The sequence below is a fragment of the Heterocephalus glaber genome, unplaced genomic scaffold (assembly GCF_053883595.1).
Source record: "Heterocephalus glaber isolate CG9 unplaced genomic scaffold, H.glaber_assembly_v1.0 deba00001497, whole genome shotgun sequence".
Classification (NCBI taxonomy): Eukaryota; Metazoa; Chordata; class Mammalia; order Rodentia; family Bathyergidae; genus Heterocephalus; species Heterocephalus glaber.
In genome coordinates this window covers 19440682-19457346 of record NW_028258320.1, presented here as the reverse complement: position 1 = coordinate 19457346, position 16665 = coordinate 19440682, and the positions used below count along the sequence as shown (strand labels likewise).

Sequence of the window (16665 nt, the reverse complement as noted above, 5' to 3'; positions counted from 1 at the left end):
GGTCTCATGCATGCTCAGCAAGCACTCTACCACTGAGCTACATTCCCAGCCTCTTCCCAAAGTAATTTTACAGCTTCTTTCCACTGTTACTAGCCAACACTGGAACAATGCTGGTTATAATTTTAAGTGACATTTTTCAGTTGTATTTTTAATGAATATGCAATAAAGATTGTTAAGATATATTTTCTATAGTTTATTTTACAAAAGGACTTTTGCCTTCCCACCATTCCCCTAAAATATTATCAAATGGAATAATATTATCAAATAGACTTATCAGTACTACCTGAGCCTCATCTCTATACCAAGAAAGATTTGGGTACATTTTGCTCTGACACACTAAGAATCACTCATTCATGTCAAAAAATCATCTCTTTCCTTAAAAGTACATTTGAGGGCTGGGGATTTAGTTCAGTGGTTCTGCCGCCTGCCTTGCAAGTGGAAGGACCCGAATTCGATCCCTGGTACCAAAAAAAAAAAGTACATTTGAACAATAAGAACTTACCATTTTCATCATTAAGACCTAGCTGACCAAATTTGTTGCGTCCCCATCCAAAGATAGCTCCAGAAAGAGTGAGTACAAAACTATGGGCTCCTCCTGCTGCAACTTGCATGAACGGGATTCCAAGCAAAGACTTAATCAACTGTGGTGAAGTCTGCTTCTTACAGTCAATGCCTAAACCCAACTGACCATATTTATTCTGTCCCCAAGAGAAAACTTCACTTGCTGTAAAACAAGAATCACAAAATTATTTTTGTCAGGTCAAGTTTCATTAGAAGACCATCTGCTATTGTGCAACACTCTTCCTGTCATTAAATGGAAATGTATATTTCCTTTTTTCAGGTATTAAGTTTATTTCTTATCTAGAAACCACACCATCGAGAATAACATCTCATAATAGTACATTAGTAGAGATTACACTGGTGAAAGGGGCGTTGTCTCATTTTCTCATGACCCTTGACAAAGGACCATCTCTTTTTAATACTCCCCCCATACCAGGCAGGTGCAGTGCCACTGAGTTTAATCTCCAGCTCTTTTTCTACTCTTTTTTTTTTGGTACCGGGGATCGAACTCGGGTCCTTGCGCTCCAGCTCTTTTTAATATTCCTCAAGTCTCACTTCTATAATTTCTCTCAAGAGGAACTCAATGAAGGGTTAAGGCTTCAGTTGTCATATATATTATATATATCATCTTTATATAGTGATATTAAAATGCAGCTATGACTATTTTGCCTGCCTGAAATAAATATTTCAGTGCTTTATCACCGTTCTTAACACTTTGAAGAAGGCCTACAAGGATTTGTATGATCTGCCCTTGTTTCCAATCTCATTTCATGCCTGTCTCTTCCCTTACCTGCTATACTCTAACCATACTCATCTTCCTTTACATTTCTCAATGGCCATTTCTCATTCACTCGCTGTTCCCTCCACCTAAACCTTCCCCTCATCTTTGTCCAGTTCACCTCTAATCTCTCCCAGCAAGTCTTAGTCTTCATTCACTGATCCCCAAGATTAAATCTAGTCCTCCTGTTAAATGTTGTAAATACCTTAAACTTGTTCTTTATAGTCCTTATCATAGTATATAATTATACCATTATTTGTGTGATTTTATCATGACAGCTAGTAAGGTATTATTTATTACTCTATCGCTATTCATGGTAGTGTTCCTAATTCACACAAAATGTTTATTAAATGAACGGGATAATGGGGCTGGGGATTTAACTCAGTGGCACCACACCTTCCTGCCTTGCAAGCACAACGACCTAAGTTTGCTCCCCAGTACCAAAAAACAAACAAACAAACAAAAAATGAACAGGATACTGCCCAATATACAAAGTTGTACAAGGAGGAAAAAATGGTCATTGTCCACATTAATAAAACCTTGGGGTCTGAATTTATGTTGAATCTACCTACCAAATAACAAAAGAGGAGCTGGCAAAGAAACAACAAACAATACACATAGAAGCCATTTTCCATACTGTCTATCAAAATTCAAATTCCCTAATATGATATTTAAGGTTCTTTGTAACAGATCTGTACTTACTTTATTCTTTCTTTCTTTTTTTTCTTTGGTACCCAGGATCGAACTTCGGTCCTTGCGCTTGCAAGGCGGGCGGTGGAACCACTGAGCTAAATCCCCGGCCTGTCTTTACTTCAGCCTAAACTGAAATATGAGTAAGTCTCCCACGCCCTCACAATACCCAAATAAAACTACATGCTAGACCGGGGATTTAGCTCAGTGGTTCTGCTGACTGCCTCCCAATTTTTGTGTGTGTGTATGTAAAAACTGACAAGCCAATTCTAAAATATATGAGATATGAAAAGGAACAAGAAGAACTAGGACAATCTTGGAAAAAGAATAGAGGCCTTGCTGACCAGAAAGGTACTTAGGTACTGAGTAATGAAACTGAAAAGAAGAAAAAACAATGCTTACCTTTAGAAAGTGCAAGTGAATGGTAATAACCACAAGAAACCTGTACTATCTGGATATCTGACAAACTTTTAATATTTCTAGAAAACAAGAAGAGAGAATAGGATCAGTTCATCCCATTTAACAAATGGATCTTAACTATCATTTATTTATGCTATTTATTGACCACATACTACATGCAATTTTCTACTAACCAAACAAGTTATGCTATTTTTTTTCAATCAAGGCCAATTTACCAAAACTTTATGTAAAAATCAGCAATGAAGATCTAGATATAAAAAAATTAATAGGTGTGATAGGAAAACACCTTGAAAGACAGTATTTAAGCAAAGAGAACTGCTTATATATCAAGTACTCCTCAGAGTTCTCTTATATTCAGGTGTTTGAATATCAACTTTAAAAAGTCTTCAGAGTGTGAAACCTGGCAATATATTTGTAAAACAAATGTTTATCACCTAATTTGCCTAAAATTGGTGTTTTACCCGGTCCTAATACATGTTTTCTGCTATCAGGTTCCTTAAGAACCAACAGGGATTCTTATCCTGTTCTACCAATTCACAAATGAATCTATTCCTTTTAGGCTTTTTATTTACACCTAAATTAGTGACATTTACTAGGGAAATTTAATCAATTCATATTATAATGATCAATAGTTTGTTCTAATTTTTGTTAATTGTGATGCAATTCTAAAGGTTAGTTGAAAAGAACACTACAAAAATCTACTATGTGCATCAACCATCCCCACATCACCATAAGTACTTCCCCTTCACCTGGTTATTCTACTGTCTTTCCTGAATGAATGTTTTCAACAAAAAATAGGAGAGGTGAGGGAAGAAACATGTTTCTTATTTCCCTTTACCTGATACTGCCACCTGACCTGATTCTGCCAACTGAGAGTCTGGAGCAAGTTCTGAACACAGAGTCAATACCCATGATTTTCGGGAAGCAGCTTCAGCAAATAAAATTGTGACCAGGAAAAAGGAGAGTTACTCTAATTCCATATTGTATTAAAATATTTTATTTAGTGGATTTATGTTCTCAACTGTAAAACCTGAGAGTTGTACTGCTAGAATTTGGCAGAATCCCAACAAATTTGCAGGATCCAGTACAACTTCCAATTTTCAAACATAACAAAATGCCATTTTTCTGCAACAGCAAAGTTAAAGACTGGCAGTGAAGAAGAGGAATAAAAATACATGGAAATGTACAACTGTGCTGAAGTTACTAAATTACTACACTTGCTTTTAGGCATACTTTATGTTGATCTGTTCACTATATTCAATATTATGGGGAAAAAACTATTTTAACTATCAACTTCAATTTGCAAGACCAAGTAAAATATTTTCAAAATATTACATCACATAGCACCTTATGTTTCTCTTTCATGGCATGTATCATAACTAATTACTAGGGTATGTATTCATTTAATGTTTGTCCTCTGCTAAATAACAAGTTCTATAAAGGTGGACTATGGATCTTATATCCCTGAGGATCCCTAGCACCTACCGCAACTGCTTACCAAATACAACGTAACAAATCCATTGTTAAAAAATAAATTAATTTGGGGCCAGGCATCTAGCTCAGTGGTTTCGCCGCCTGCTGTGCAAGTGCAAGGACCTGAGTTCAATCCCCGGTACCAAAAAAGAAAAATTAATTAATTAATTAATTAATTTGTAAAGTTATGGAAGCCTTAGTATTAGATTAGTTATAAAGTCTGCCAAAGGGGGAAGAAAAGAACTTCTAAATTTACATAGTGAAGAGAAAATGAAAAAAAACAAACAAAGTCTCTATAAATAGGGAGGGATGGAGGGATTGAAGGGAGGACAGGGGAAGGGGGAAAAAAATAAGGACCAAGAGATTATGTAAAAGTGCAAATTTCCAATGATGAATGTCATTATATTGTATACCTAAAATGTAACAATAAAAGGATATATGAAGAAAAAAATATATTAAAAAGAATTTTACATAGTGAGACAAACTCAGTGACACTCTTTTCCAAAATATCATCATCTTAAGGCTTGGAATGCTAAGTTTTTCAGCCACTGTCTACTACATAAACAAGAAAATGACAGACATTGTGCGGCACATCTCCCTTTATCTTCAAGTAAGTTTACTAACACATTAATGATGGGGGAAGGGGCTTGCTTTGTTTTTTAAACTTTCAGAAATTAAAAAAAATACTGTGAATGGTAAAGTTTAATTTACCAAATTGGTTTCTTAAATTTCATTTACTCTAAAGATAACAAACTAGAAAATATCTAACTAAAATAGAATTTTACAGAAGTCATCAAAACCAAATCATTCAATTTTTTGTATGAAGACTAAGAACCAAAATAATAATGACTACATTACTGTGTTAAAGAGATAGGAAATATAGACATACAAAGTGAGACATTTAAAACTTAAAATGTGGGGAGAAATAGCAAGTATAGTTTTTTTTTTTGTTTGTCCTTTACAAGTATATTTGTCTTTTATTTTTTTTTCCCTCATGTTACAACCACGTTAAGTTACTATCATTTCAAAACAGCTCACTATTATCAAAAAGTATTTTCTGTAAGCCTCATGGTATCCACAAAGCAAAAATCTCAAATAGACAAACCAAAAATAGTAAGTAATCAGAACACACTACCACGGCAAATCACTTAGCCAGGGGAAGACTCAGAAAGAGTAAGAAGACTACAACAAAACTAGAGAACATGTTACAAAATGGCTGTTGCAACACTTTACCACCTATCAATACTACCTTAAAGTCAATAGACAATAACTCCTCCAGTAAAAAGATATAGGGCTAGAGGGCCGGGGATTTAGCTCAGTGGTTCTGCCTCCTGCCTGGCAAGCGCGAGGTCCTGAGTTCAATCCTCAGTTGCGCAAAAAAAAAAAAAAAAAAAAAAAAGATACAGAATGACTATAAGAATAAAAAATAAGACCCAACAATATGTTGCTTGTAAGAAACTCCTTTCACCACTGAAGACATACATAAACTGAAAGTGAAGGGACAGATTATATACAAATGGAATTAAAAAAAAAAAAAGCAAGAATAGCTATACTTAGGTAAAAGAGACTTTAAATCAAAAGCAGTAAAAAGTAACATGAAAGGTCATATAATGATAAAGGGGTCAATTCAACAAGAGGAAATTATACCCAATATTGGAGCAATTAAATATATAAGACAAATACCAATAGACCTAAAGGGACAGACTCCAATACAGCAACAATAAAAGATTTTAATACCCCACTTTCAGCAATGAACAGATCACCCAGAAAGAAAGCTAACAAACAGCAGAGTTAAACTGCAACTAGACCAAAGGGATCTAACAGAACACTCTAGAACATCCCACCCAACAGCTTCAGAACACACATTCTTCTCCAGGATAGATCATATGACAGGCAACAAAACAAGTCTCAAAAAACTGAAATCTTATCAAATATTTTCCCAAACACATTGCAATAAAACTAGAAATCAGTAACAACAACAACAACAAAAAGTTTGAAAACTAAACACTTGGAAATTAAATAGCTTACTCCTGAGTAATCAATAGATCAAGGGAGAAATCAAGAAAAAAATCTTAAAATTTCCTGAAACAAATAAAAATGGAGACACAACATACCCAAACCTATGAGCTACAGTGAAAACAGTACTGAGATAAGTTTTTAGCAATCAACAACTATATCTAAAAAGCACAAATAAACAACCTATTGCTGGGCTGGGGATTTAGCTCAGTGGTTCCAGCGACTGCCTCGAAAGCGCAAGGTCCCGAGTTCGATCCCCAGGGGAACAACAACAAAAAAAACCTATTGCTATATCTCAAAGAATAAGAAAAACAAGAACAAATCAAACCCAATAGTAATAGATGGAAATAATAAAGACCATAACAGAAATAAAAAACTGAAAAAATTTCATGAAAAGCTGATTCTTTAAAAAAAAAAAAAAAATCAAACTGATAAATCTCTACCCAGATGGAGAAAGAAGACTGGAATCAGTAAAATCACAGAAGAAAAGGGGAAATTACAACTGACACTACAGAAATACAAAGGATCATTATGAATTTTTATAAACAACTGCATCAACAAATGTGATAACCTAGGTCCTAAAAGACAAGTTCATAGACACATACACATTACTAAGGCTGAGCCATAAAGAAATACAAAACCTGAACAGATTACTAACAAGTAATGTGACTGAATCAATAACAAAAAGAAAAGCCAAGGACCAGATGGCTTCACTGATGCATCTATCACTTAAACAAATGATACTGATTCTTTGTTTTTTTCTTGTAATGCTGGAGTTCAGACTCAAGGATGTGCACATGCTAGGCAAGTATCCTACCACTGAGCCACATTCCTAGCCTGCAGTATTTCTTAAATTATTTCAAAAAATAGAGGAGGGGGTGCCGGGGATTTAGCTAAGTGGTTTCAGTGCCTGCTACGCAAGCGCAAGGACCCAAGTTCGATCCCCAGTACCAAAAAAAAAAAAAAAAAGAGGAGGAAGTTCATTCAAACACATTTTATGAGGCCATCATTACCCTGATACCAAAACCAAAGAAGGACCCAACCATTGTTCCTAGTAGGAACAATAAACAGAGAGAGAGAGAGAGAGAGAGAGAGAGAGAGAGAGGATGAGAGAAGGAAGGAGGAAAAAGGAAGAAGGGAGGGAGGGAAAGGCAGAGGAAAAGAGAAAGAAAGGAAAGGAGGGAGGGCAGGGGAAGAAAGGGGAGGGGAGAGGATGACAGGCCATTATCTTTGATAAACATAAATGTAAGGGTACACCACAAAATACTAACTGAATAAATACAACAGCACATCAAAATTATTCACCACAATTAAGTGGGCTTCATTCCAGGGATACGAGGTTGGGTAAACATACACAAACCAACCAATGTGATATACCACCATCAACAGAATGAAGAACAAAAACTTACATCCATAGATGCAGAAGATACATCTGATAAAACTCAATATTCTTTCATGATAAAAATGCTGAACAAATTAGATATAGAAAGAATATATCTCGATATTATATAAAGATCATATATAAAAAGCCAACACCTAGGGCTGGGGATTCAGCTCAGTGGTTCCGCAAGTGCAATGACCCAAGTTCAATCCCTGGTACCAAAAAAAAAACAAAAAAAAAACAAAGCCAACACCTGAGGCCTGGATTTAGCTCAGTGGCACCACGCCTGCCTCACAAGTACAAGGTCCTGAGTTTGATACCTGGTAACAAAAAAGTGCCAAAACCTAACATTATACTAAATAAGGAAAAGCAGGAAGCCTTCCCTGTAAGATCTAGAACAAGACAAGGATGCTCACTTTCACCACTTTTATTCAACATGGTACTAGAAGTCCCAGCCAGAGCAATCAGGTAAGGAGAAAAAAAATATAGGGCACCCAAATTGGAAAGGAAGAAGTTTAACTGTTTGCAGATGACATGCTCTTATATACAAAAATCTTCAAAGACACCATCAAAAAAACTATTAGAACTAATTAATGAATTTAGTACAGTTGCAAAATACAAAATCAACACAAAAATAGTAGCTATACATCAATAACAAACTATCTGAAACTGAAATCACAAAAGTAATCCCATTTACAATTGCAAAAAAAAAGTCCTCTAGAAATAAATGCAACCAAAGAGGTGAGCAAATTCTATAATAATAAAAACTATAAAACACTGATGAAAAGAATTAAAGAGGACACAAAAAATACAAAGATAGCCATTTTCATGTACTAGAAGAATCGGTATTGTTAAAATCTCTATACCACTCAAAGGGATCCAAAGATTCAATGCAATCCTTAACAAAATACCATAACAAGAGATAGGGATGTACCTCAGTATAGAATGCTTGCCTAGCACGCACAAGGCCCTAAATTCAATCCCTAGTACCAACAAAACCAAAACAAAAGAATGGTATTCTTCACAGAACCAGAAAAAGCAACGCTAAAATTTGTATGGAACCACACACACATACACACACACACACACACACACACACACACGCAAATAGCCAAAGCAATCTTGATAGAACAAGAGGTATACGAAGTCAAAATATACAACCTAATACCAAAATATACTACAAAGGCATTGTAATCAAAACACTATGGTATTAGCATAAAAACACATAGACCAGTGGAACAGAATACAGCCGAGAACAGTGATGGCGAACCTCTTAGAGCTTTCAATGATAACAATCAGCCCACTGCCACATGTGTGCCATAGGTTCACCACCACTGGCCTAGAAGTAAACCCACACATTTACAACCAACTGATTGTCAACAAAGATACTAAGGACATGCACTGAAGAAAAGACAGTCTTTTCAACAAATGATACTGGAAAAATCGGATATCCACATGGAAAAGAATGAGACAGGATTCTATCTCTCACCAGTTATAAAAATTAACTCAAAATGAATTAAACATTTAAATGAAAGGCTCAAAACAATGAGCTACTAGAAGAAAACACAGGGGAAATTTCTTAGAGGACACTAGAATGGGCAAGAACACAGGAGAAATGCTTTGGACACTGGAACTAGGCCAGCAAGATCCCCAAAGCACAGGGAACAAAAGTAAACATGAACAGAATATATCAAACTAAATGGCTTCTGCATAGCACAGAGTGAAAAGACAACCTACAAAACTGGAGAAAATATGTGCTAACTATACAAAATTGGAGAAAATATGTGCAGACTAAAATATGTGACAAGACATTAATACCCAGAATATATAAAAATTCCAAAAAATCAATAGCTAAAAGATAAACTGATTTTAAAATTGGCAATAGATCTAAATAGATATTTCTCAAAAGTAAATATAAATAAATGGCCAACAGGCACTATATATGAAAAATGCTCATTATCACTAATCATCAGGGAAATGCAGAAATGAAAATCAATACTACAATGAAATATCACTTGACTCAAGTAAGAATGGCTATTATCAAAATGACAAAAACTAATCATCCCTGCCAGCAAGAATGTAAAGAAAAAGGGAACACTTACCCACTGCTAGTGGGAATGCAAAGAAATAGCACAGCTATTATGAAAAAGAGTACAGAAGTTTCTCAAAAAATTTTTTTAAAAAACCTACCACAAAATCTAGGAATTCTGGGCCGGGGATTTAGCTCAGTGGTTCCGCCGCCTGATGTGCAAGCGCAAGGACCCGAGTTTGATCCCCGGTACCAAAAAAAAAAAAAAAATCTAGCAATTCTACTCCTGGGTACATATCCAAAGGAAATGAAATCAGTATGTCAAAGAGACAACTGCACTCCCATGTTTATGGCAGCACAATTCACAATAGCCAAGAAATGGAAACAACTCTATTAGCTGATGAAGTCAGCTATTAAAAAAAATGAAAAAAAAAAAAAATGAAATACTGCCATTTGTGAATACTGGATATAACTAGAAATCGTCATACTAAGTAGGCCAGATACAGAAAGACAAGTATTGCATAATCTCACTCATATGTATAAGAGTTGATCTCACAGAAATTGATAATAGAATGGTATTTATAAGAGGGTAGGGAAATTAGGAGGGAGGAAAGGACAGGGAAAGGTTGATTAATTAGTACTAAGCTGCAGATAATAGTAAGAAGTTCTAGTAGTGTGCTACTGCATAGCTATAACCTATTTATTAATTTCACATTCTTTAATTTTGATACTCTTATCTACTACTGGCATAAAAATGGATTTTCTGAAAAGAAAGGATTAGCCTACTGTGGATTTCTTCACTTTTCCAATTATTCTCATGAAAGTTTATAAACACTAATTTTTTAGAAATCTACTTAGACAATATAAAATGTTCAAAACTGGTTAATATCACTGAAGCATTAGAAAAAGCCCTGCATCTAAAGAAATTATTTGGTGTTAAAAAAAAAAAAGGAACAAAATCAAAATCACTGGTAAATCTTTTTTAAAACATAATATCAGTGAAAACTGTGTATCTGTCATAACAAATCAGATTAATTCATTAAGAAAACTGAGACAGCTGAACAATAGAAATAGCTTAACATACAGTTTAAACTTAATATAGATGTTAACACATACACACACAAAAACACACATTTAAACCAAAGGACTCAAGTAAGTTCTCCTTCAGGTTCCCATCAGGTTCATAAAATAAGACAGTCAAAAGTTCCTAACTTGGACTAGGGGAATATATGGCTCAATGGTAAAACCCTCTCCTGGTACGCAGAAGGGCATGGGTTTGATCACCAACACCACAAAAAGGGGAGGGGAGAACAAGCACAATTTCTTATTTGGCAATTTTTCATATGAAGTTTTCTTAAAATCTCCTTTCTTTCCATTTACTCTTCGCTGATATATGACTGACTGAAACCTTTTATAATAGAAATGAAGGGCTGAGGATTTAGCTCAGTGGTTCCGCTGCCTGCCTCGCAAGCCTAGGGACCCGAGTTCGATCTCCGGTACCAAAAAAAAAAAAAAGAAGAAGAAAAGAAAAAGTATGATGATCATGTCACTGGGAGAGAAAAATAAAGGAAACTAGAAAGCTTTGCTATGAATCATGGTTTTGAGAATATTGACGTAGTCTAATATATAAAGCCCTTTTTTATCCTAAAAACAGACACAAAATGTTTAAATCTTAAATTAGAAACCCTGTTCTACAATAATTGTTGAGAGGAAAGTGGTAGGTTAAATGTGAGGAACCGTGTTTCTATGGCTGCTTATCTAGTTAATAACCACCTGGTTGTAAATTATCATTTTTCTGAAAGAAATAAAAACTAATGACTAGAAAAATTCAACTTACTGAAAGAAAAAAAAAATTTCTCCCAATAGTACCATCAGTAAGAGACATAAATCAACTGGGAATTTGTTTGTTACTGAGGAAGAAACAACCAGGAAGAAATTTGATTCAGGGGGTCTTGTGGTACTGTAGTTAGAATATACTCAAGGAGGGAAAACATGTGAATGTGATCTACCAAAAGTCTCAACAAACAGGTACCCTATTAATAAATAAATATAAAATATCAAGTTACAAGTTCCTGTTTTGAAATTTATTCTTTCCTATGCTCGATTAGTTGATCCTATTTTCTAAAAAATGACATACCAATGTTAAAAACAAAATACACAAATATGTGTAAAAATGTGTTACCTAGAATAAATCTAAAATTAGTTTAAGAATACCTTGGTTCTCTGAAAAGTTCTTTTGTCTTTATAACTATTCGTAGGATAAAAGAACAAAAGTTTAAAGAGGTCAGAATCTGTATAATTTTAAAAACTAAGTATAATACTGATGTATCTAAAGAAAAAGGAATACTTTCCTTTAAATCTTTACTTTTTACCTAAATATGATCATGCTCTTAATAGTTTTCAATATCAAATAATGATTATGCCCTACACAAATCCGTAAAACTACAATACTGATGAGGCTTTATTTTAAAATGTTTGAAGTAACTCAGTAATGGTTAATATAAATTAAATCATGGTCACTAATATGTAAATAGTAAAAAATAACTGATTTACTGCCACACTAATATGGACTTCCATATTAAATAAAAAATAAAGACTTTAAAAAAAATGTTGGAAAAAAACATGCAACCGACCAATAATAAATACTTCAAAAGCTGGAGTACTCAAGATAGAGTAGCTTGTACGTATCAGTGCATACTACTAAGAGAAAATTTTGTAAAGTATCTGTTCCCCATTCAGTTTTTCTTTTTTTTTTTTTTTTTGTACTGGGGATTGAACTCAGCACCTTGTGCTTGTGAGGCAGGCAGCAGAACCACTGAGGTAAATTCCCAGCCCCCATTCATTTTCTTTACAAACAAAAATATAAGTCCTATTGACTGTGGAATACATAAGACTATATAAAAACAACCATCCAATCATTAGCTCAACCCAAATTGAAATTAAGAAATCACCTAGTAAATTCTTACAGAATTCAAAAAGGAGAGGTAACTAGGTATTAACACTTACATGCTCACAGTAAGTAGAAAGATTTGGACAAATTGATTATAAAAGATTAAGGACCCTCTTTGTGGTCACCTTTGTTACCTGGGCACTCTGATACATTCCTCTGATCCTAGAAGGCCAAGTTGTCCATCAGAATCGAGACCCCAAGCATACACCTGGCCCTTGTCATTAAGTGCTAATGTATGAGCTTCTCCACATGAAACAGCTACAATATTTTGGGCATCCAGGGCAACAACCTGCTCTACAGGACAGAAGTCAAGAAGAAAGACATTAATTCTAGTTTTGAACTTCCAATGAAAATAAAATATATTCAATACTCATTTTATATAAAAAGCTAAGGAAATACTTAATACCAAATACAATCAGTTATTTTGAAAAATCTAATCAATTTATGTTTGAAACAATTTTCATTGTGGTAAAATACAGATAACATCATATGGCATAATCCATGCAGAATACTAAGTGACCTGAACATTTAGGGGAAGAGGATTCATAAAGATTTTTCAGAAGTACTCTTCACTCAGAATCAGAAATAAAAAAAGAGTTCAGGTGAAAAAGCAATCAATCATTTCAATAACCTAGGCTGTTTGATTTTTAATAATAAAAGCATATAATAATTAAGTATATAATACAGACACTACTATGGAGTGATTCTGAAATTAAATAATCTGAATTGGGAATTTTTTTTGAGACAAGGTACTCACTATGTAGCTCAGGCTGGCCTTGAACTCCCAGCGATTCTCCTGCCTCAGTCTCTCAAATGTTGGGATTACAGGTGCACACCACCTCACGCAGCTGAATAAGCAGTTTTTAAGTGGAAAATAATTTGTTTACAGCTCTCAGATATAAAGCATCTATTAAATATGCTGAGCAGAGAACTGAAAGAGACTATGACCATAAAGGATAGGTTCGTTATAGGCTGCCATTTCAACATTAGATATGAAACCTCCATATACGGTTAAATGTGTCCAAGTTTAAATCAAGAAGTTAATTTAAAGTACTGGCCCTTGAAAAACTGTCAGGAGCCAGTCACTGGCAAATCAATCCTGCAAGTTAAATTGTATCTCTTGTCTTCTTAGTCTCCCCTGAGATATGCAAGGCCTGTCAGTGTTTCACTAGTTCCAGTACAAGTTGTTTCGTTTTGTTTTTTTAAAGATGCCTCTTAATTAACTTGTTTTAGCTTAATTAGAAAGCTGTAAACTGGAGGTTCTGGTACATGCCTGTAATCCTTACAGTCTGGGAGGCTGAGACAAAAGGATCATAAATTTAAGCCCAGCCTAGAAAACTTAGTGAGATCCTGTCTCAAAAATAAAATGACTGGGCCCTGCTTTCAATCTCCAGTCCTGCAAAAAGAAAAAAGAAAAAAAAAAGCAAGAAAGCTATAATTATTGTCTTCAATAAACTAAAAACCTTGTGTTGAAAGTGATTAAAACTGGATCAATCAGGATTTCTTGGCATACGTTAGCTCACTCTACAAATGTAGCTGTTCAATAATAAAACAGCATCAAGGAAGCTGACGTTCCTGCGTACATAGCAATTCAAATATTTTCTAGATAACAATCCTACATTTTCAAGCAGATTAGACCCAGAGAGACTGTAAGAAATTGTACAATCCTAACAATATATCATTTTAAGTACTTACCTTAAAGTACTGAGTTGGTAACACCTAACACTGGAAGCTAGCCGTTACACTAATTTCCCAAATTTTGTACATATTTTTATGTTTTTATAAAATTACATTGTAGGAACACAAAAAAACAAAAAAAGGAAAACAAGATACACTGTCTCCCAAAAGATCAAGAAAAAGGATTTAAACAAATAATTTGCTGAATCAAGTCCTATAAACCTTAATTACAAAGAAAAAGGTAAAACATACAGTATAAAAAAATCTGTCATCTCTCACAGAAGCTTCCATAATACAATCTTCAAAATAAGGTAGGATAAAAAAGAAAATAGAAACAGATAAAAGGGAGACAAGGAAAACTGGAATTTAAAAATTGTACCTAAAAACAAAAAAGAAAAAAATCCTGCAGTTTAAAGACAAAAAAGTTACTCAAGCCTTTTTCTTTTCCAGGAAAGTCCTTCAATAGAAAGTACTAAGGGTCTTAAAGACACAGTAAGCCTGTAAAATGGGCTTTGAGCCTGTGCTTTTCACCTGTAAATTGCACTTCCTCCTACAGACCTCCATCCTCAAGGAAACAGCACCGCAGTGGAGACAGCAGACCTCAACTTTAAACACATAAATGGTTTACATTCTAATATAGACTACCAGATGGGTAACCTTACAGATAGTAGGAATATACAGCCAAGATCACCCATCTGGAAGACAGCCCTAAGATCTCAAAAATATATGCAACTCTGGATCATGAGGCACCTCCCTTTCTTTTGAGGGCCTGCCCTCTATTTCTTTTGAGTGTTTAAATTTCTTTTAAATTTCTGCCTAATAAATCCCCTTATCCCTCTTATTGATGTGTCCTGAAAATTCTTTTTCCAACATGGAAGACAGCAAACTTATTCTATGGGTAGGGCAAGTTTAGGCTCTCCATCTCCACTTTGGGAACCTCCTCGGGCCCTGTCCAGTGAAGAAATGGCATGTAAACGTAAAGGCAGAGATAGGGTGGTGCAAATATAAGTAATGCCCAAAACTGCCAACAACTAACAAGGGAGCAGGTGTGACTACACTTAGATAAAATGGACTTCCACTCAAAAACTGTTACAAGAGACAAAGATAGTCATTAGTTAGTGGTAAATACGTAAGTATAAATGTGTATGCTCCCAGCACTGAAGCACCAAAATAAAAAACAAGTATTAATGGACATGAAGACAGAAAGAGATAATACCATAATAATGGGGCTTCAATCTCCTCTTTCAACAATGGAGAGATCAACCAGACATAAAATTTACAAGGAAATACTGGACTTGAACTGAACTTTAAACCAAGCAGCCTAACATATAAATAGCAAACATACACAGAACTTTTCATCCAGCAGCACAATACACTTTCTTTTCTAGTACACATGGAACATTCTCCAGGATGGACCAAGTAATGTAAGTCACAAAATTTAAGTCTTAAGCTCAAGATTTAAATCATATCTAAAAATATGTATACAAATCATATCTAGTATTCTTTTATACTGTAACTATATGAAATTAGAAATCAGTAACAGGAGGAATTTTGGAAAATTCACAAATACATAGGAATTAAACAACATGCTCCTGAACACCCAATGGGTTAAAGAAATAATCAAAAGAAAATCTAAAACATATCTTAGGACAAATGATAACAGAAACACAATATCTCAAAATGTATAGGATATAGCAAAAGCAGTTCTAAGAGAAAGTTCATAGCAATAAATGCCTATTTTAGGAAAAGAAATCCCAAATAAACAGCCTAAGATTATGCCCCAAGCAGTTAGAAAAAGAACTAAACCCAAAGTTGGAAGGAAAGTAATTATTAAGATCAGAACAAAAATAAATAAAATAGACAACAGAAAAGCAATAGAAAAAAAGCAGTAAAATCAAGAGTTGGTTCTTTGAAAAACTAAACTGACAAACACCTTGCTGGGTTAACTAAGAAAAGAAGATTAAAATAAGCAAAATCAGGAATGAAACTGGATACCTCAGAAATAAAAAGGTTCACAGGTATATCATGAACAATTACATGTGATAGGTCTCCCACCACCTCAGCAGCTATTATGTATAGTAGCTGCCCACTTCCTATGGTGCCTTGCCCCCTCCCCTGTGTGATGTCATGCCAAGATGGTTGCTCCCACCAAAGAATAAAACCTTCTTCCCAGCATGCCCCTGTTCCCGCCTAGAAAGTAACCTAATACTCGCTCACCTCCTACCACCTAGTGACATCATGGGCTCCTCCATTCCCTAGTCACTACCTCACTCAACCCCACCTCTGCCCCTACAAACCCCACCCCAGTCTCTATAAAAGACTCTCCCTGCCCCAGCCATATTGCTTTGGCTCTCCTTTGTTTAGAGACAGCCCGGCAGATCTATTCCCCTAATAAAGGTTTGTTGTGGCCTGGTCTGGTCTTGGTCTTCGGCCCTTTTACCTGACAACATGCAACAAACTAGAGGACAAAAAGTGGATAAATGGACAAACAACTGTAGCAAGATTCAATTGAGAAGAAATACAGACAGTGCCCAACTCAGGAAGATTCAACTTAGGAATTTTTAACTTTATGAGGGTACAAAGGTGAATTGCATTCTACAGAAACTACAATTTGTATTTTGATTTTTTTTCCAGGCCTCATGATATGTGGTATGACACTCTCCTATGATGCCAAGCATTGGGAGAGAGCT

The 16665-nt window shown here is 34.9% G+C and overlaps 1 protein-coding gene across 11 annotated transcripts in view; it reads right to left on the bottom strand.

Moving 5' to 3' along the window:
• Window positions 1-16665, bottom strand: part of Herc4 (HECT and RLD domain containing E3 ubiquitin protein ligase 4) — a 119811-nt gene that overhangs the window by 76630 nt on the left and 26516 nt on the right. For 10 of the 11 annotated variants that reach the window (XM_087185461.1, XM_087185463.1, XM_087185460.1 and 7 more), the window contains 3 exons: window positions 12433-12592; window positions 2432-2508; window positions 503-724 (listed from right to left, as the gene is read on the bottom strand). In XM_087185461.1, coding sequence (XP_087041587.1) covers window positions 503-724; window positions 2432-2508; window positions 12433-12592 — 459 coding nt within the window. Of the gene's footprint in view, window positions 1-502; window positions 725-2431; window positions 2509-12432; window positions 12593-13055; window positions 13131-16665 lie in introns of those variants that run through there. The other variant, XM_087185470.1, reaches the window with a different exon arrangement.